Source organism: Oncorhynchus tshawytscha, linkage group LG26 (genome assembly GCF_018296145.1).
Source record: "Oncorhynchus tshawytscha isolate Ot180627B linkage group LG26, Otsh_v2.0, whole genome shotgun sequence".
NCBI classification, from domain to species: domain Eukaryota; kingdom Metazoa; phylum Chordata; class Actinopteri; order Salmoniformes; family Salmonidae; genus Oncorhynchus; species Oncorhynchus tshawytscha.
The window spans coordinates 24,592,130-24,613,526 of record NC_056454.1 but is presented as its reverse complement, the minus strand read 5'-3'; the positions used below and the strand labels follow the sequence as shown (position 1 = coordinate 24,613,526).

Genomic DNA, 21,397 nt, shown 5'->3' with positions numbered 1-21,397 from the left:
AAATCTTTTGTATGATCTCATATATATTATTTTAGGCCCAGCTGTTGGAACTTTGGCATTCCTGGATATAGCCACTATATTGTGATCACTACGTCCGATGGGTATGGATACAGCTTTAGAACGAAGTTCTACAGAATTAGTAAAAATATCAAATCAAATTTTATTTGTCACATACACATGGTTAGCAGATGTTAATGCGAGTGTAGCTAAATGCTTGTGCTTCTAGTTCCGACAATGCAGTAATAACCAACGAGTAATCTAACCTAACAATTTCACAACAGCTACCTTATACACACAAGTGTAATGGGATGAAGAATATGTACATAAAGATATATGAATGAGTGATGGTACAGAACGGCATAGACAAGACGCAGTAGATGGTATCGAGTACAGTATATACAGTGCCTTGCGAAAGTATTCGGCCCCCTTGAACTTTGCGACCTTTTGCCACATTTCAGGCTTCAAACATAAAGATATAAAACTGTATTTTTTTGTGAAGAATCAACAACAAGTGTGACACGATCATGAAGTGGAACGACATTTATTGGATATTTCAAACTTTTTTAACAAATCAAAAACTGAAAAATTGGGCGTGCAAAATTATTCAGCCCCTTTACTTTCAGTGCAGCAAACTCTCTCCAGAAGTTCAGTGAGGATCTCTGAATGATCCAATGTTGACCTAAATGACTAATGATGATAAATAAAATCCACCTGTGTGTAATCAAGTCTCCGTATAAATGCACCTGCACTGTGATAGTCTCAGAGGTCCGTTAAAAGCGCAGAGAGCATCATGAAGAACAAGGAACACACCAGGCAGGTCCGAGATACTGTTGTGAAGAAGTTTAAAGCCGGATTTGGATACAAAAAGATTTCCCAAGCTTTAAACATCCCAAGGAGCACTGTGCAAGCGATAATATTGAAATGGAAGGAGTATCAGACCACTGCAAATCTACCAAGACCTGGCCGTCCCTCTAAACTTTCAGCTCATACAAGGAGAAGACTGATCAGAGATGCAGCCAAGAGGCCCATGATCACTCTGGATGAACTGCAGAGATCTACAGCTGAGGTGGGAGACTCTGTCCATAGGACAACAATCAGTCGTATATTGCACAAATCTGGCCTTTATGGAAGAGTGGCAAGAAGAAAGCCATTTCTTAAAGATATCCATAAAAAGTGTTGTTTAAAGTTTGCCACAAGCCACCTGGGAGACACACCAAACATGTGGAAGAAGGAGCTCTGGTCAGATGAAACCAAAATTGAACTTTTTGGCAACAATGCAAAACGTTATGTTTGGCGTAAAAGCAACACAGCTCATAACCCTGAACACACCATCCCCACTGTCAAACATGGTGGTGGCAGCATCATGGTTTGGGCCTGCTTTTCTTCAGCAGGGACAGGGAAGATGGTTAAAATTGATGGGAAGATGGATGGAGCCAAATACAGGACCATTCTGGAAGAAAACCTGATGGAGTCTGCAAAAGACCTGAGACTGGGACGGAGATTTGTCTTCCAACAAGACAATGATCCAAAACATAAAGCAAAATCTACAATGGAATGGTTCAAAAATAAATATATCCAGGTGTTAGAATGGCCAAGTCAAAGTCCAGACCTGAATCCAATCGAGAATCTGTGGAATGAACTGAAAACTGCTGTTCACAAATGCTCTCCATCCAACCTCACTGAGCTCGAGCTGTTTTGCAAGGAGGAATGGGAAAACATTTCAGTCTCTCGATGTGCAAAACTGATAGAGACATACCCCAAGCGACTTACAGCTGTAATCACAGCAAAAGGTGGCGCTACAAAGTATTAACTTAAGGGGGCTGAATAATTTTGCACGCCCAATTTTTCAGTTTTTGATTTGTTAAAAAAGTTTGAAATATCCAATAAATGTCGTTCCACTTCATGATTGTGTCCCACTTGTTGTTGATTCTTCACAAAAAAATACAGTTTTATATCTTTATGTTTGAAGCCTGAAATGTGGCAAAAGGTCGCAAAGTTCAAGGGGGCCGAATACTTTCGCAAGGCACTGTACATATGAGATGAGTAATGTCGGGTATGTAAACATTATATTAAGTGGCATTGTTTAAAGTGGCTAGTGATACATTTTTTACATGTGTGGCAGCAGCCACTCAATGTTAGTGGTGGCTGTTTAACAGTCTGATGGCCTTGAGATAGAAGCGGTCTCTCGGTCCCTGCTTTGATGCACATGTACTGACCTCGCCTTCTGGATGATAGCGGGGTGAACAGGCAGTGGCTCGGGTGGTTGTTGTCCTTGATGATCTTTATGGCCTTCCTGTGACATCGGGTGGTGTAGGTGTCCTGGAGGGCAGGTAGTTTGCCCCCGGTGATGCATTGTGTAGACCTCACTACCTTCTGGAGAGCCTTACGGTTGTGGGCGGAGCAGTTGCCGTACCAGGCGGTGATACAGCCCGACAGGATGCTCTCGATTGTGCATCTGTAAAATTTTGTGAGTGCTTTTGGTGACAAGCCGAATTTCTTCAGCCTCCTGAGGTTGAAGAGGCGCTGCTGCGCCTTCTTCACAACGCTGTCTGTGTGGGTGGACCAATTCAGTTTGTCAGTGATGTGTATGCCGGAACTTAAAACTTTCTATGCTCTCCACTACTGTCCCGTCGATGTGGATAGGGGGGGTGCTCCTTCTGCTGTTTCCTGAAGTCCACGATCATCTCCTTAGTTTTGTTGACGTTGAGTGTGAGGTTATTTTCCTGACACCACACTCCGAGGGCCCTCATCTCCTCCCTGTAGGCCGTCTCGTTGTTGTTGGTAATCAAGCCTACCACTGTAGTGTCGTCTGCAAACTTGATCATTGAGTTGGATGCGTGCATGGCCACGCAGTCGTGGGTGAACAGGGAGTACAGGAGAGGGCTCAGAACGCACCCTTGTGGGGCCCCAGTGTTGAGGATCAGCGGGGTGGAGATGTTGTTACCTACCCTCACCACCTTAGGGGTGGCCTGTCAGGAAGTCCAGTACCCAGTTGCACAGGGCAGGGTCGAGCTTGAGGACGAGTTTGGAGGGTACTATTGTGTCAAATGCTGAGCTGTAGTCAATGAACAGCATTCTCACATAGGTATTCCTCTTGTCCAGATGGGTTAGGTCAGTGTGCAGTGTGGTTACGATTGCGTCGTCTGTGGACCTATTGGGGCATTTTTTTGAATGGGGCATGCTTATTTAGGATGGTGAGGAAAGCACTTTAAAAGAACAACCAGGCATCCTCTACTGACGGGATATGGTCCATATGCTTCCAGGATACCCAGGCCAGGTCGATTAGAAAGGCCTGCTCGCAGAAGTGTTTTAGGGAGCGTTTGACAGTGATGAGGGGTGGTCGTTTGACCGCGGACCCATACGGATGCAGGCAATGAGGCAGTGATCGCTGAGATCTTGGTTGAAGACAGCAGAGGTGTTTTTAGAGTGCAAGTTGATCAGGATGATATCTATGAGGGTGCCCATGCTTACGAATTTAGGATTTACCTGGTTCCTTGATAATTTGTGTGAGATTGAGGGCATCTAGCTAAGATTGTAGGACGGCCGGGGTGTTAAGCATGTCCCGGTTTAGGTCACCTAACAGTACGAACTCTGAAGATGGATGAGGGGCAAACAATTCACATATGGTGTCCAGGGCACAGCTGGGGGCTGAGGGGGTCTATAACAAGTGGCAACGTTGAGAGACTAATTTCTGGAAAGGTGGATTTTTAAAAGTAGAATCTCGAATTGTTGGCACAGATCTGGATAGTATGACAGAACTCTGCAGGCTATCTCTGCAGTAGATTGCAACTCCGCCCCCTTGTCGGAAAATGTTGTAGTTGGGGATGGAAACTTCATAATTTTTGGTGGCCTTATTAAGCCAGGATTCAGACACGGCTAGGACATCAGGGTTGGCGGAGTGTGCTAAAGCAGTGAATAATCCTTAGGGAGGATGCTTCTGATGTTAACATGCGTGAAACCAAGGCTTTTACGGTTACAGAAGTCAACAAATGAGAGCGCCTTGGGAATGGGTGTGGTGCTGGGGGCTACAGGGCCTGGGTTAACCTCTACATTACCAGAGGAACAGAAGAGTAGCAGGACGGCTAAAGACTATAAGAACTGGTCGTCTACTGTAGTGCGTTGGGGACAAAGAATAAAAGGAGAAGATTTCTAGGCGTGGTAGAATAGACTCCGAGCATAATATACAGACAAGGGTATGGTAGGATGTGAGTATAGTGGAAGAAAACCTAGGCATTGGGTGATGAGAGCTGTCGCGTCTCTGGAGGCACCAGTTCAGCCAGGTGAGGTCTCTGCATGTGTGGAGGGTGTGACAAAATAGCTATCGAAGGCATTTAGGGCGGGGCTGGGGGCTCTACAGTGAAATAAAAGAATAATAACTAACCTAAACAGCAGTAGGCATATTGACAAGGCATATTGACATTAGGAAGTGGCATGTGTAGCCGAGTGATCATAGGGTGCAATGAGCAGCAATAGGTGAGTCAGGGAGCCGTTCGGTAGGTGCTACTACGCTACGCGAGCTGGAGCTAGCGGGCCGTGGCCAGCAGATGGGTCTTCGGCGACGTCACAATGGAAAAGCCTGTTGAAACCACCTCGGACGATTACATCGGCAGACCAGTCGTGATGGATCGGCGGGGCTCTGTGTCGCCAATAAAGGGTACAGGCCAATTGGCATAAGAGGTATTGTAGCCCAGGAATTAGCTGGTAGACCTCTCTGGCTAGCCGGAAAATGGGCCTAGCTCGAGGCTAGCTCAAGGCTAACTGCTGTTTGCTTCGGGACAGAGACAGGAGTAGCCACTCGGATTGCAGCTAGCTAGCTGCGATGATCCGGTGTAATGGTCCAGAGCTTACGCTAGGAATCCGGAGATGTGGAAAAAAGCAGTCCAATATGCTCTGGGTTGATATCGCAGGCTGTGCAGACTGGCAGGTATTGACCGAGCTGAGGCTGGCTGGTGTCCGAGTTAACGGTGAAGACCGCTAGCAGTGGCTAACTGACTAATGGGCCTAGCTCAAAAGCTAACAGATAGTAACAGATCCATACCATGTTGGGTGAGGCGGGTTGCAGGAGAGTATATTCAGTCCATAGATGGAAAGTGAGATTAAAATATATACGGGAGGAAAACTATTATTTACACGGGACAAGACAAAACACATGTTCGACTGCTACACCATCTTGGGAAAAAATTAGTATGTGTAGGGATGTGACTTCAATCAAATCAAATGGATTTATAAAGCCCTTCTTACATCAGCTGATGTCACAAAGTGCTGTACAGAAACCCAGCCTGAAACCCGAAACTGCAAGCAATGCAGGTGTAGAAGCACAGTGGCTAGGAAAAACTAGCCAAAGACTTGAATGGAATATGACTGAAGGAGTGGGATGTTTATTTTTCATGTGTCTCTTTTTTAAAATTGTGTATATCGTTTTTTCCCCTTTCCAACTATCGATAATTGTTCCATAGTTTACCATCCGTACAGTAGGTGGCGGCATGCATCTCTAATGATTGTTTGCGGACCGCCATAATACCATAGAAGAAGAAGGTTATTTCGGTCGAGGAACGTCACCTGCGTCTGTCTGTAAGGTGTTCCGAAGCCAGGGAAGGGATGACCGGAGAAACGGAGGCTGATATACCTGGTAAGAAAACCTGTCAAGTGTCTGTATCTCGCTTTTTTTTAAACATATGGCTGTTATTTAGATAGTGTAGCACCAGTAATGTGTGGTGGTGAGCATTCGCTAACCTGTTGCTATTTCTGGCTTGCTGCGACTTAACGCTTGGCATTAGGATTTACCTACTCCTGTAACGTTAGCCTAGTGAAATCAGGGTCATTTTAGTACAACCAGACCTTGTAGGCTATATTAGACCTGTTATATTCCTAAACCCCAATGAAATGTCATAGTTTCTCTCCTGTCTGAAGTTTTTTTTTTGTTTGTTTTTTACCGTAACAGAAACGGGAGCAGTCTTCACCTTTGGGAAGAGCAAGTTTGCTGATAATGTGCCCAGTAAATTCTGGCTGAAGAATGACCATCCAGAGGAAATCTCATGTGGGGGGGATCACACAGCTGTCATAACAGGTACTCAGTTTGTAGCCAACTCTCTCCCATGGGAGTGGGTGACTTGGAGATGCTGTATAAAACCATAAATTATCTGTCTGTTGTTTATAAAATGACTAAGTTATTATAAATAGTTATTAACAGTTTATTGATGCTATATTGAACCTGTAATTAGTTATTGCAATGAACAAAAGGTTTTATACTTCAAGATGTGTAGTATTTAGGCATTCAAATAAAAATAATGTTTTTACAAAAAAATGCATAAAAACAGTGTAATTAAGAGTTTTATTAGCAGTTTATGAAATATAAGTGTAATGCCTTTTCTCCTACCTGTAGGCCATGGCAGGCTGTTCATGTTTGGAAGTAATACCTGGGGTCAGCTAGGACTTGGGTCAGAGATCAATGTCAACATCAACAAGCCCACCGCTGTGAAAGGTCAGTCAGTCCATCATGTACTAGGATTATGTTTGACTCGTGTGTTGTCAACGTTTTTCTACATTTTGTAATGTTAAAACCTATTTTTTTCCCTTAGCGTTGAAGTCTGAAAAAGTTAAGTTTGCATCATGTGGGAGAGACCACACAATAGTGTGCACATGTAAGAGAACCATGTTATTTTACTCTGCATTACTTGAGAGGATGTTATGAATGAATATCTGCTGTTATCATTACTTATGAGTCTTTCCCCCATGATTGTCAGGGAGTGGGCGTGTTTATGGTGCTGGCAGTAACCAGGAGGGGCAGCTTGGTTTGGGACACTGTGACGACACAAACACCTTCCACCTGCTTCATCCTTTCTCTGACCATGCACCAATAAAAATGCTTGCTGCTGGCTGCAACACCTCAGCTGCCCTGACAGGTAAGGATGACGACAGATGGGTTGTTTACTGGCATCATCAGTGTAGAGCAGTCCTATCTGTCTGTCTGTCTGTCTGTCCTGGTCTTGTCTGTTTCTGATCTTTCACATGCCGTCTGTGTGCTGTATTGTTAGAGGACGGCAGGCTGTTCATGTGGGGTGATAACTCTGTGGGCCAGATCGGTCTGGGCACAGAGAGCTACACCTCAGAGCCCAGAGATGTGATGGTGGGACAGCCAGTGACCTGGGTGTCTTGTGGATACCACCACTCAGCGTTTGTCACAGGTACACTCACACGTGCATGGTTATTTTATATTGGGATCTTAACCTTATGCATACCACATCCTGTTGTTATATAATAACACGGCTGGGTTATTGTTGTTGGTTTGGGCTTGTTCCAGTGGATGGGGACCTCTACACGTTTGGGGAGAGTGGGAGCGGAAGACTGGGTGTATTCCCAGACCAGCTAGCCAATCACAGAGTCCCTCAGCGTGTGGAAAGCATCCAGGATCCAGTCATCCAAGTGTCCTGTGGAGGGGAGCACACAGTGGCACTCACAAGTAAATACCTCTGTGAAATACTATTACTATTAACCTTTACACATGTGAGTTCCAAATATCTCTAACGGTCGCCCCAGTGTGAGATGTTTTAATGCGCGTGATGTCAGAATGCATCACTGTTCCAAAATATGATTGTTACGCAATAGGACAGTTAACCCATGCTGCTCTCAAACCAAGGCACACTGCCTGCTAATCTATAGGCTACGAATTGAGGTCTGTTCCGTCTCCTCATTAATTCACATTAGAATTAGCCCATTTCACAGTTGCTGACAATTGATGTTTTAGGCTTTACTGAGCCGGACAAACTTCTCTCTTCGACAAGAGCCCAAGCACTTCCCCAGTGTTTCCCCCAAGTAGGCATATCTAGTCAGAACAGGCCCTGCACAAACTTTTTCCCCCTGACAAATTTTCTGACTGGTGCCCACATTGTATTCATTGTTGTTTTCCTTACAAATAATAACTTTGGACATGTGTGCATTCCTATCCAAGTAAGTGCCTTATTTTCTGTATATTGTGTTGTCATTTCTACTGTAACATACCGTATGTATGTATGGAGCATAATATATTTACTGTATTCCGATTCTTGCATAGATTGTAATGGACACATATGATGTGTATAAAATATTTTTTTGAAGGTTGTACTGATTATAATGAGCTAAGCTATTTTCCAGCTATTTGTGGTGCCATGTTTGTTGACACCATACAATGCATTCTGATTGTCACATAAAGATGTCAGACAAATATGCTATAAAAAACAAGGTGAAGGGATAGTTCACTCGACTGACTTATGGTGCTTTGAAGACAACTGGGAACTGAAAAATACGAGGTCAAATCATGATGTCAGTGATCTTTAGGTCTGAAAGAGACCCGAGTTCCTGAGTTGGAATTCTGAGGTGGATGTATTTTTCCCAGTTTTTCCCAGTCCAAGCTCTTTTGCCCCGAGTTCCCAGTTGTCTTGAACGAAATGAAGGCGGAAGTCAGAGATATCTAGTTGTTTGAACATCATGCTCCGTTCAAAAAAAATGCAGAACTAAGAACAGATATAGCCCTTGGTTCACTCCAGACCTGACTGCCCTCGACCAGCACAAAAACATCCTGTGGCGGACTGCAATAGCATCGAATAGTCCCCGCGATATGCAACTGTTCAGGGAAGTCGGGAAACAATACACGCAGTCAGTCAGGAAAGCAAAGGCCAGCTTCTTCAGGCAGAAATTTGCATCCTGTAGCTCTAACTCCAAAACGTTCTGGGACACTGAAGTCCATGGAGAACGAGAGCACCTTCTCCCAGCTGCCCACTGCAATGAGGCTAGGTAACACGGTCACCACTGATAAATCCATGATTATCGAAAACTTCAACAAGCATTTCTCAATGGCTGGCCATTCCTTCCTCCTGGCTACTCCAACCTCGGCCAACAGCCCCCCCAGATAGCAGATGTTCTGAAAGAGCTGCAAAACCTGGACCCATACAAATCAGCTGGGCATGACAATCTGGACCCTCTATTTCTGAAACTATCCGCCGCCATTGTCGCAACCCCTATTACCAGCCTGTTCAACCTCTCTTTCATATCGTCTGAGATCCCCAAGGATTGGAAAGCTGCCGCAGTCATCCCCCTCTTTAAAGGAGGAGACACCCTGGACCCAAACTGTTACAGACCTATATCCATCCTGCCCTGCCTATCTAAGGTCTTCGAAAGCCAAGTCAACAAACAAGTCACTGACCATCTCGAATCCCACCGTACCTTCTCCGCTGTGTAATCTGGTTTCCGAGCCGGTCACAGGTGCACCTCAGCCATGCTCAAGGTACTAAATGATATCATAACCGCCATCGATAAAAGACAGTACTGTGCAGCCGTCTTCATCGACCTTGCCAAGGCTTTTGACTCTGTCAATCACCATATTCTTATCGGCAGACTCAGTAGCCTCGGTTTTTCTGATGACTGCCTTGCCTGGTTCACCAACTACTTTGCAGACAGAGTTCAGTGTGTCAAATCGGAGGACATGCTGTCCGGTCCACTGGCAGCCTGTATGGGGGTGCCACAGGGTTCAATTCTCGGGCCGACTCTTTTCTCTGTAAATATCAATGATGTTGCTCTTGCTGCGGGCGATTCCCTGATCCACCTCTACGCAGATGACACCATTCTGTATACTTCCGGCCCGTCCTTGGACACTGTGCTATCTAACCTCCAAACGAGCTTCAATGCCATACAACACTCCTTCCGTGGCCTCCAACTGCTCTTAAATGCTAGTAAAACCAAATGCATGCTTTTCAAACGTTCGCTGCCTGCACCCGCACGCCCGACTAGCATCACCACCCTGGATGGTTCCGACCTAGAATATGTGGACATCTATAAGTACCTAGGTGTCTGGCTAGACTGTAAACTCTCCTTCCAGACTCATATCAAACATCTCCAATCTAAAATCAAATCTAGAGTCGGCTTTCTATTCCGCAACAAAGCCTCCTTCACTCACGACTCCAAACTTACCCTAGTAAAACTGACTATCCTACCGATCCTCGACTTTGGCGATGTCATCTACAAAATGGCTTCCAACACTCTACTCAGCAAACTGGATGCAGTTTATCACAGTGCCATCCGTTTTGTTACTAAAGCACCTTATACCACCCACCACTGCGACCTGTATGCTCTAGTCGGCTGGCCATCGCTACATATTAGTCGCCAGACCCACTGGCTCCAGGTCATCTACAAGTCCATGCTAGGTAAAGCTCCGCCTTATCTCAGTTCACTGGTCACGATGGCAACAGCCACCCGTAGCACGCGCTCCAGAAGGTGTATCTCACTGATCATCCCTAAAGCCAACACCTCATGGCCGCCTTTTGTTCCAGTTCTCTGCTGCCTGTGACTGGAACAAATTGCAAAAATCGCTGAAGTTGGAGAGTTTTATCTCCCTCACCAATTTCAAACATCTGCTATCTGAGCAGCTAACCGATCGCTGCAGCTGTACATAGTCTATCGGTAAATAGCCCACCCAATTTTACCTACCTCATCCCCATACTGTTTTTATTTATTTACTTCTCTGCTCTTTTGCACACCAATATCTCTACCTGTACATGACCATCTGATCATTTATCACTCCAGTGTTAATCTGCAAAATTGTAATTATTCGCCTACCTCCTCATGCCTTTTGCACACAATGTATATAGACTCTCTTTTTTTTCTACTGTGTTATTGACTTGTTAATTGTTTACTCCATGTGTAACTCTGTTGTCTGTTCACACTGCTTTGCTTTGTCTTGGCCAGGTCGCAGTTGCAAATGAGAACTTGTTCTCAACTAGCCTACCTGGTTAAAATAAAGGTGAAATAAAAAAAAATAAGATTGTAACTATGGTATCTCAGGGTTGCCAACTTAGACCTTTCCAGGGGTTTTATTTTTATTTAACGTATAAACTTCTCCTGTGTTTTCCCCCCATCGTTTGCCCCCCATTTATTGATAAACCCCCATTTCCTGCATGATATCCCCCACGATACCTTCCCCCATTTCTTCCGCCCATAGACTTGAAAACTCCCCACAAATGAAATTAACCCCCCCAACAAATGGTTTCATCCCTGTTTAGCTTTCGCACTATGGTTAGGCTAGGCAGTAGGCTTGTATTTGGGGTAATGATCTGTGAGGTGATAACATTTTATTTGCTTTGTGATTTGTCAAAAACAGTAAATTCATGTTCTCTGGTTATTGTATACACTGTAAAAAGTATATCAAAGATTTGTAATATGCTGAAAGTTAATATTTTTCACGCATTGGGCGCAGCCATCTTTGACGTTGTTTGTTTGTCTTATAGTGAATGGCATTCTGGGATTAAGGAGTTTTCGCTTGTCAAGCATAAACAAACCTGGCTGCCAGCATAAAGAATTTAGCTGCTGTTAGTTTAGCTCACACGCATCTATTTTCTAAACAATATTACATTTCTCCCTTCTGCTCACCAGATATGTGGTATATTGTAAACAAGTTTAGTTGTTAGGTCGCTAACTTATGTTAATTTTTTTGTCAGCACAACCTGTTATTTAGACTGTTTTATGGAATGAGTTTGGATGATGAAGTTTGCATTTATCTTTTACAATAAAAGGTGAAATTGAGGAATTAAGTTGTGAAGACCTTTTATTTATCATCAGTAAAAAACATTGTTTAGATGCTTTTCAGTCAACAATGCTGTTTAGACAGGTTTGTTGCATCATATGTTCTGTTGCCACTGTTCCAATCACATATTTGCGAAGGTACTCTGCAGGGACCACTCAACAATGATCACAAATATGTGATCGTACGTGTCAAAGGGTTAACACTAACTAAAGATACAGTACTGTTAATGAAATAAAATAGTCTGTCTATTGTTCCTAGCTGGTAACTGTCTCATCTTCTTCTACACCTCTCTCTCTTCCTCTCCATGTTCCAGAGGACAATGTGTACGCATTTGGGCGGGGGCAGCATGGGCAGCTAGGCCATGGGACCTTCCTGTTCGAGGTACCTTTGCCAAAAGCACTGGACCACTTCCGGAATGGCAGAGTCAGTCACGTAACCTGTGGAGAGAACCACACTGCAGTGATCACAGGCAATCTTCCATACTATTCTACTAGTATACACTGTTGAATGGATGTTATTCAGAAATTTGAAGCCTGAGCATTTTTCCATTGAGGCCTCATTTCTCTCACTCCAGACAGTGGGATTCTATACACCTTTGGGGATGGTCGCCAGGGTAAACTAGGACTGGGGGAAGAGAACTTCACAAACCAGTTCAGACCAACACTGTGCCCACGCTTCCTCAAATACAGTGTCCAGTCAGTAAGTCAAGTAGTGTCTGTGTCTATGTTCGTGCACCTGCTAATACTGTGTATGTGTGCTCAGGTGGCATGTGGCGGCTCTCACATGCTGGTGCTGGCTATGCCCAGACTCCCAGAGGTTGAGGAAGTGGTGATAGAGGAGGATGATGTTACAGAGAGCATTCTGGAGTCTCTGGAGACCTACACCGAGCTGCTCCTAATGGACCCCTCCTTCCTGATGCCCAACCCACAGACCACACCTCCTCTCTGGACCCTGTCTGCTAGGGCCCGCCGCAGGGAGAGGGTGAGTACTGCCAAAACATCTGACAGTTCCAGAAAGGAGATCTGAAGTGTTGATTACAAAGGGTGACAGAGTTGTGGTGTTTTGGTTGCCTTCACTAGCGACCAGTGTTGCATCACATTGCTGCACCTCAGTAATGGTCATGTGTAGTAGCCGACTTTATGTGAACCAGTCTAAGTAACTACTCTTTAATACTATTATTATGGTCTGAGGGAGCAATTTAGCCCTTATGTAGCCATTATTTAGTAGATTTATCTACTTTTCTGTGTTGTGTGTTTCAGGAGAGTTCTCCAGAGCAGTTTGGCCAGATGTTCCGTAACCTTCCGCCTCTGATGTCAGGCTTCCTCAACGCCTCCCTGCCCCTGTCCAGAAATATCCGCATCTCCAGAACACCATCTGAAGACCCCTGCACCTCCTCACTGTCCTCCAATCCCTCCTCAAATGACCCCCCCAGCCCCTCACTCTCCCTTAAATCCAGATCCAAAACCCCATTAACACCGTCACCCATGTTCATATTCCCAGACCCTCCTAGCCCTTCACTCTCCTCCAAGTTCTCCCCTAAGAAGAGGCCCAGCCCAAAATCCCCCAAATATGCATCTAAAGAACACCTCACCCCCCCACAGTCCTTTAAATCCACACATAAACTCATCCCCACCCCCTCAGTGTCCCCTAAACCCTCCTCTGTAAAGCCCACAGATGACAACCAATCCCCCAAAACGCTGTCTGAGGGTCCCACCACACCACAGACAGGTAGCTGAATCCTACAATGCTGTCTTTCCTTTTCACCACAGTACAGTGCCTTCGGAAAGTATTCAGACCCTTTGAATACTTTTGTCTTAGATTTTATTTTTATTTTTATCCATTCTAGAATAAGGCTTTAATGTAATGTGGAAAAAGTCAAGTGGTCTGAATAAGGCACTGTATACAGGCATAACTGCTTCCCATATTCTATGACCTATCCAGACTTGGGTTCAAATACATGGATTTCAGTATCTGGTATTTAAAATACTTTTTCTGTGTATTTGTGTATTTTCAAATACACAGCCCAAAACAATCACTCATAAAACTTAAATGAATCGCAGTCTCAAATAGCCACCTATCCCTTTTAATAGCCAGGCAACTGCACACATTTCAGCAAATAACGCCTAATTCAAATAAATACAGGGCCTATGTTAATTTTTTTATGAGGTAACCATGAATTACCATGACATTTACAAGGTTTAATATTTGAATTTGGTAAATAAAATAATTCAGTGATGACCTGAAAAAATTGTCACTCATCCGATTTTTATCGCCAGTAAGAAACTGCTAGCCAATGGCTACTAACAGCTGAGAGCTGCTAACTAACTGGCAGGCACAAAAACCATCAACAATCTAGGGAGTACAGACCCCCAGAAATTGGCCGATCACATTCTAGTGGAGAAAGTAAAAACTGCCAAAAATGCAGTCAAGAGGAGAATAATTATTCTGTCAATGAAAAGTTTTTATTTTTCGAATAGAGGCATACTAAGACAAAACGTGACACAACGTGTAAATGATAACACATTAGTGCAGGAAATGAAGACATTTATTAAAATGCTGGAAGTGCATGCTGGAATTCAACAATTAACAATGCAAATGAGCAAACGCTGTGTTAATTATGGAAGTAGACGCCTGGCTCAAACAAGCCTTTCTCTAATAAACAGCTGTTGTGATCAGTGATTCAAGCAAATAAATATCTGGGCTATTAATTGAAGTTTTACAGACTTTTATTTGTAAAAACCAAATAGTCTGCCAAATTGTATTTAACAGTATGTTCAAATACTTATTTCAAATAGTATTTTCAAATACCTGGGTTAAAAGCATTGGAGTGTATTTTAGTTTTCAAATACTTTCCAAGTGTATTTCCAAATGCATTATAATATGTTTTAATTAAAATAAAGTACCAGTCAAAAGTTTGCGCTCAATAGTGCATCCCACTTGTAAAGCCATCCGAAACGGTGCATCCCACTTGTAAAGCCATCTTTAAGACTAAACTTTGGCTAGCCTATCCTTCCTCCTAGACTTTAATTGTTGCTTTTATTTATTTATATATACATACATACATACATACATACATACATACATACATACATACATACATACACACACACACTACCATTTAAAACTTTGGGGTCACTTAGAAATGTCCTTGTTTTCCATGAAATAGAGTCAAGACGTTGACAAGGTTATAAATAATGATTTTTAATTGAAATAATAATTGTGTCCCATGATTTCGTCAAATAATCCTCCATTTGCAGCAATTACAGCCTTGCAGATCTTTGGCATTCTAGTTGTCATTTTTTTGAGGTAATCTGAAGAGATTTCACCCCATGCTTCCTGAAGCACCTCCCACAAATTGGATTGACTTGATGGGTATTTCTTACGTACCATACGGTCAAGCTGCTCCCACAACAGCTCAATAGGGTTGCGATCCAGTGACTGTGCTGTCCACTCCATCATAGACAGAATACCAGCTGACTGCTTCTTTCCTAAATAGTTATTGCATAGTTTGAAGCTGTGCTTTGGGTCATTGTCCTGTTGTAGGAGGAAATTGGCTCCAATTAAGCTCCGTCCACAGGGTATGACTTGGTGTTGCAAAATGTAGTGATAGTCATCCTTCTTCAAGATCCCTTTTACCCTGTACAAATCTCCCACTTTACTGCCACCAAAGTACCCCCTGCTTGACAGATGGCGTCAAGCACTCCTCCACATATTTTACTTTTTTGTGCGTCTCACAAATGTTTTTCTTTGTGATCCGACACCTCAAACTTAGATTTGTCTGTCCATAATACTTTTTTCCAATCTTTTTATGTCCATAACACTTTTTTCCAATCTTTTTCTGTCCAGTGTCTGTGTTATTTTGCCCATCTGAAACTTTTCTTTAAATTGGCCAGTCTGAGATAGGGCTTTTTCTTTGCAAATCAGCCTAGAAGGCCAGCATCCTGGAGTCGCCTCTTCGCTGTTTACGTTGAGACTGGTGTTTTGAGCATACTATTTAATGAAGCTGCCAGTTAAGGACTTGTGAGGTGCCTGTTTCTCAAACTAGACAGTCTAATGTACTTGTCCTCTTGCTCAGTTGTGCACCGGGGCCTCCCACTCCTCTTTCTATTCTGGTTAGGGCCAGTTTGCGCTGTTCTGTGAAGGGAGTAGCACACAGCATTGTACGCTGTTTCTTGGCAATTCCTCGCATGGAATAGCCTTAATTTCTCAGAACAAGAATAGACTGACGAGTTTCAGAAGAAAGTCTTTGTTTCTGGCCTTTTTGAGCCTGTAATCAAACCCACAAATGCTGATGCTCCAGATACGCAACTAGATACACAACAGATACGCCAAAAACAAGGACATTTCTTAGTGACCCCAAACCTCAGAAGTTTACATACACTTAGGTTAGTCATTAAAATGTGTTTTTCAACCACTCCACAAATTTCTTGTTAACAAACTATAGTTTTGGCAAGTCGGTTAGGACATCTACTTTGTGCATGACACAAGTACCTTTTCCAACAATTGTTTACAGACAGATTATTTCACTTATAATTCACTGTATCACAATTCCAGTGGGTCAGAAGTTTACATACACTGTAGACTGTGCCTTTAAACAGCATGATAAAAATATGTCATGGCTTTAGAAGCTTCTGATGGGCTAACTGACATAATTTGAGTCAATTGGAGGTGTACCTGTGGATGTATTTCAAGGCCTACCTTCAAACTCAATGCCTCGTTGCTCGACATCATGGGAAAATCAAAAGAAATCAGCCAAAACCTCAGAAAAATATTGTAGTCCTCCACAAGTCTGGTTCATCCTTGGGAGCTATTTCCAAACGCCTGAAGGTACCACGTTCATCTGTACAAACAATATTACACAAGTATAAACACCATGGGACCACGCAGCCATCATACCGCTCAGGAAGGAGATTTATTCTGTCTCCTAGAGATGAATGTACTTTGGTGTGCGAAAAGTGCAAATCAATCCCAGAACAACAGCAAAGGACCTTGTGAAGCTGCTGGAGGAAACTGGTACAAAAGTATCTATATCCACAGTAAAAATGAGTCCTATATCGACATAACACGAAAGGTCGCTCAGCAAGGAAGAAGCCACTGCTCCAAAACCGCCATTAAAAAGCCAGACTACGGTTTGCAACTGCACATGGGGATGTAGATTGTACTTTTTGGAGAAATGTCCTCTGGTCTGATGAAACAAAAATAGAACTGTTTGGCCATAATGACCATTGTTATGTTTGGAGGAAAAAGGGGGAGGCTTGCAAGCCAAAGAACGCCATACCAACCGTGAAGCACGGGGTGGCAGCATCATGTTGTGGGGGTGCTTTGCTGCAGGAGGTACTGATGCACTTCACAAAATAGATGGCTTTATTAGCAAGGAAAATTACATGGATATATTGAAGCAACATCTCAAGACATCAGTCAGGAACTTAAAGCTTGGTCGCAAATGGGTCTTCCAAATGGACAAGCATACTTCCAAAGTTGTGGCAAAATGTCTTTAAGACAACAAAGTAAAGGTATTGGAGTGGCCATCACAAAGCCCTGACCTCAATCCTATAGAATATTTGTGGGCAGAACTGAAAAAGCGTGTGCGAGCAAGGAGGCCTACAAACCTGACTCAGTTATACCAGCTCTGTCAGGAGGAATGGGCTAAAATTCACCCAACTTATTGTGTGAAGCTTGTGAAAGGCTACCCAAAACGTTTCGACCAAAGATTAACAATTTAAAGGCAATGCTGCTAAATATTAATTGAGTGTATGTAAATTTCTGACCCAAATGGGAATGTGATGAAAGAAATTAAAGCTGAAATAAATCATTATCTCTACTATTATTCTGACGTTTCACATTCCTTAAAATAAAGTGGTGATCCTTACTGACCTAAGACAGGGAATTTTTACTAGGATTAAATGTCAGGAATTGTGAAAACTGAGTTTAAATGTATTTGGCTAAGGTGTATGTAATCTTTTGACTTCAACTGTGTGTATATGTATATATATATACATAAGAAAACCCTTGAATGAGTACGTGTTCCCAAATGTTTTGACTGGTACTTTATATGTAAGTTTGGACACACCTACTTTGGACTGGTACATATATATTATATGTGTATGTATGTATACAGTACCAGTCAAAAGTTTGGACACACCTACTCATTCAAGGGTTTTTCTTTATTTTTACTATTTTGTACATTGTAGAATAATAGTGAAGATGTCAAAACTGTGAAATAACACATATGGAATCATCTAGTAACCAAAAAAGTGTTAAACAAATCCAAATATGTTTTACATTTTAGATTCTTCAAAGTAGCCACTTTGCCTTGATGACAGCTTTGCACACTCTTGGCATTCTGTCAACCAGCTTCATGAGGAATGCTTTTCCAACTGTCTTGAAGGAGTTGCCACCTTACCTGAGCACTTGTTGGCTTATTTTCCTTCACTCTACGGTCCAACTCATCCCAAACCATCTCAATTGGGTTGAGGTCAGGTGATTGTGGAGGCCAAGTCGTCTGATGCAGCACTGCATTACTCTCCGTCTTGGTCAAATGGCCCTAACCCAGCCTGGAGGTATGTTTTATGGTCATTGTCCTGTTGAAAAACAAATGATAGTCCCACTAAGCGCAAATGAGATGGGATGGCGTATCGCTGCAGAATGCTGTGGTGCCATGCTGGTTAAGTGTGCCTTGAATTCGAAATAAATAACAGACAGTGTCACCAGCGAAACACCCCCACAATATCACACCTCCTCTTCCATGCTGCACGGTGGGAACCACACATGCAGAGATCCTAGCGTTCACATACTTTGCGTCTCACAAAGACACGGTGGTGGGAACCAAAAATCTCAAATTTGGACTCATCACCCCAAAGGACAGATTTCCACCAGTCTAATGTCCATTGCTCGTGTTTTTTGGCCCAAGCAAGTCTCTTCTTATTATTGGTGTCCTTTAGTAGTGGATTCTTTGCAGCAATTTGACCACGAGGGACGGATTCACGCAGTCTCCTCTGAACAGTTTATGTTTAGAGTTTGTGTCCTTTACTTGAACTCTGTGAAGCATTTATTTGGGCTGCAATCTGAGATGCCGTTAACTCTAATGAACTTATACTCTGTAGCAGAGGTTACTCTGGATCTTCCTTTCCTGTCGCGGTCCTCATGAGAGACAGTTTCATCATAGCGCTTGATGGTTTTTGCGACTGCACTTGAAGAAACTTTCAAAGTTCTTGACATTTTCCGGATTGACTGACCTTCATGTCTTAAGATCGATGTCCCTAAAACGGAACGGTTGTTGTTAACATGCGCTAATGTGACTAGAATGACATTGTAAGTAACGGCCAACTTTCCAGGACATATACAGTAGACATGTCTTATGTGGGCAGAAAGCTTATATTCTTGTTAATCTAACTGCACTGTCCAATTTACAGTAGCTATTAGAGTGAAAAAGACCATGCTATTTTTTGAGGAGAGTACTCAACAACAAAACACTTATCATGGCAACTGGTTTGATATATTCACCTCTGAAGGTAAATAATGTACTTACATTCAGTAATCTTGCTCTGATTTGTCATCCTGTCTTAATGTAATGGACTGTCGTTTCTCTTTGCGTATTTGAGCTGTTCTTGCCATAATATGGACTTGGTCTTTTAACAAATAGCGATATCTTCTGTATACTACCCCTACCTTGTCACAACACAACTGATTGGATCAAACACATTGAGACGGAATGAAATTCCACAAATTAACGTTTAACAAGGCACACCTGTTAATTGAAATGCATTCCAGGTGACTACCTCCTGAATGCCAAGAGTGTGCAATGCTGTCATCAAGGTAAAGGGTGGCTACTTTGAAGAATCTCAAATATATTTTCATTTGTTTAACACTGTTTTGTTACTACATGATTCCATCTGTGTTATTTGATAGTTTTGATGTATTCCCTATTATTCTACAATGTAGAACATAGTAAAAATAAAGAAAAACCATTGAGTAGGTGTGTCTAAACTTTTGACTGGTACTGTATATCTGAATTCTTACATTGAATGTATGTGAAAGTAATTGAGAGTTTTGAAATAGTATTTGAACCCAAGTCTGGACCTATCCCAGTGCAGCCATGTTCTCAGTGTCTGTATTTACAGAGAGGACCAAGGACACTGTGATAGAAGCAACTGACAGCCGGATGCTCATTGAGAATTTAGAGAAGAACATGGATGAAGAGGACAATAAAGACATGTTGCCAGACCTGGTGAGTACAGGGGGTTTATTATAGAATATTACCATTTGTAGCATGTGTTATGTGTAGGTAGGTATGCTGTCTTGCTTTCTTCTGAGGTACAGTATGTGGGCTCCATGTCTTTGGCCTGGGATCATAATGGTCTCTGTTCCCCTCTACGTTTGTCTGGGTTTTCTGTTGTCCTTTACTTTGGTCTGTGGCCTGGGTGCTCCAAGGCAGGAAACAGTGTTTGCAGGCAGTCTTTGAGTATTCCAGGAAAATGTGCATAGCTCAGCGCACTCGTGTGTGTGTGTGAGTGAGATAGGGGGGCATTTTCCATTTGGTGGAACACTGGGGGGGGGGACCCAAAGCCATTCATTTTAATTGTACTTGTTTTGGAATCTCTCCATCTGTTTCTGTATCTGTCTCACGCTCATTTGCTTTTCCAAGAAAATATGTCATAAGTCTCCTCAAGGCAGCTTCAGTGCTACAGATGGCTCCTGCCAATAAACAAATGTGTTTGAGCTTAACCCATGTCCCTGCCACCATCCCTCCCATCACCATACACACACAGGACAAGTATACACATACACATACAACATCTCCTTGTGTGTAGCTAATCCATAGTGTTGACTTGGCTGGGATGACGACACACTTCACGTCCATGTTTCCATGACTCCTGCTGAGGGAGACTGTGAGGGAGTCTCCTGTGTTCAGATGAGAAGCGTATTTAGCTACACACAGCCAAACACTGCCACAGAAGCTGGATGCTTTTAGTGATACAAGCACAATGTTTTTACCAACAATATCTTCATCACAGTCTTCATCAGACCATGCTTGTTGCAGCACACAATGACATCCAGCACTGTGAACAACAGACGTGGAGGAGAGAGAGCAGCTAGAGAAACACATGATATTGGGAAGACCAGGCTTTTCTTTTCGTTGTGCTTCCTCTCCCATGCATCTGAGGTCATTCTTTACACAGAGCCATTAGTGTCTTGTGTGCTATGAGCCTGAGTGTATACTGTACAGGTTTTATCTAGTCCATGAGAGCCTCTGAGGTGTAGTATATGAGAAGTTATGAGATAGATGAGTTTGGCACACGTTGATGAAGGTGCATATGTTAATGAATTGTTTGGAAAATCTTCTAATAAAGGTTGCCTTGGCAATGAGCACCCTCTCGTTATCTTAGATTATCATTTATTTCCAGCGGAGATGGGGAAAAAATAGAGGGATTGAATCGCCATGCGTCTTAGTTATTCCTACCGGCCTCTAGTTATGTGGTTTGTAGGCTCATGCTTGCCTGCAGGAAAGCTGATTACACACACTTTGTTTACATTCCTGATGGAAAGAAGATTATAGCTTTTGTGTTGTAACCCTTTATAGTGGTTTCATTGTAAGAACTTCTATGTAAGTATTGCCGTATCTCTATATAGTTCAATGAGATGTTGAGTTTGGATGTGAGACTTGTGTTTGTTGTGTGACTTGTTCTCTTTGAGGCAGGCATTACCATCAGGGGGAGATTTTGGCGATGAGACTGGGACTACATCTGCAGAACAGAAGGATAAGGTATGTTATTGTATTTACTGGAAGGGAGAGGAAATAAGGACTGCCATCTACAAGTCTTTCTCCTTTTCTCCTTTACTCTACTT

At 42.9% G+C, this 21,397-nt stretch overlaps 1 protein-coding gene across 1 annotated transcript in view; it reads left to right on the top strand.

Annotated features, from left to right (window-relative positions):
* LOC112225024 (nascent polypeptide-associated complex subunit alpha, muscle-specific form) overlaps window positions 1-21,397 on the top strand; it is a 35,338-nt gene that overhangs the window by 11,143 nt on the left and 2,798 nt on the right. The window contains exons 3-15 of the mRNA XM_042306955.1: window positions 5,457-5,629; window positions 5,942-6,067; window positions 6,383-6,481; window positions 6,579-6,641; window positions 6,744-6,902; window positions 7,035-7,184; window positions 7,301-7,459; window positions 11,865-12,020; window positions 12,126-12,250; window positions 12,314-12,532; window positions 12,811-13,279; window positions 19,672-19,778; window positions 21,249-21,314. Of these exons, the coding sequence (XP_042162889.1) occupies window positions 5,599-5,629; window positions 5,942-6,067; window positions 6,383-6,481; window positions 6,579-6,641; window positions 6,744-6,902; window positions 7,035-7,184; window positions 7,301-7,459; window positions 11,865-12,020; window positions 12,126-12,250; window positions 12,314-12,532; window positions 12,811-13,279; window positions 19,672-19,778; window positions 21,249-21,314 (1,929 nt within the window). The 5' untranslated portion in view covers window positions 5,457-5,598. The remainder of the gene's footprint in view (window positions 1-5,456; window positions 5,630-5,941; window positions 6,068-6,382; window positions 6,482-6,578; window positions 6,642-6,743; window positions 6,903-7,034; window positions 7,185-7,300; window positions 7,460-11,864; window positions 12,021-12,125; window positions 12,251-12,313; window positions 12,533-12,810; window positions 13,280-19,671; window positions 19,779-21,248; window positions 21,315-21,397) is intronic.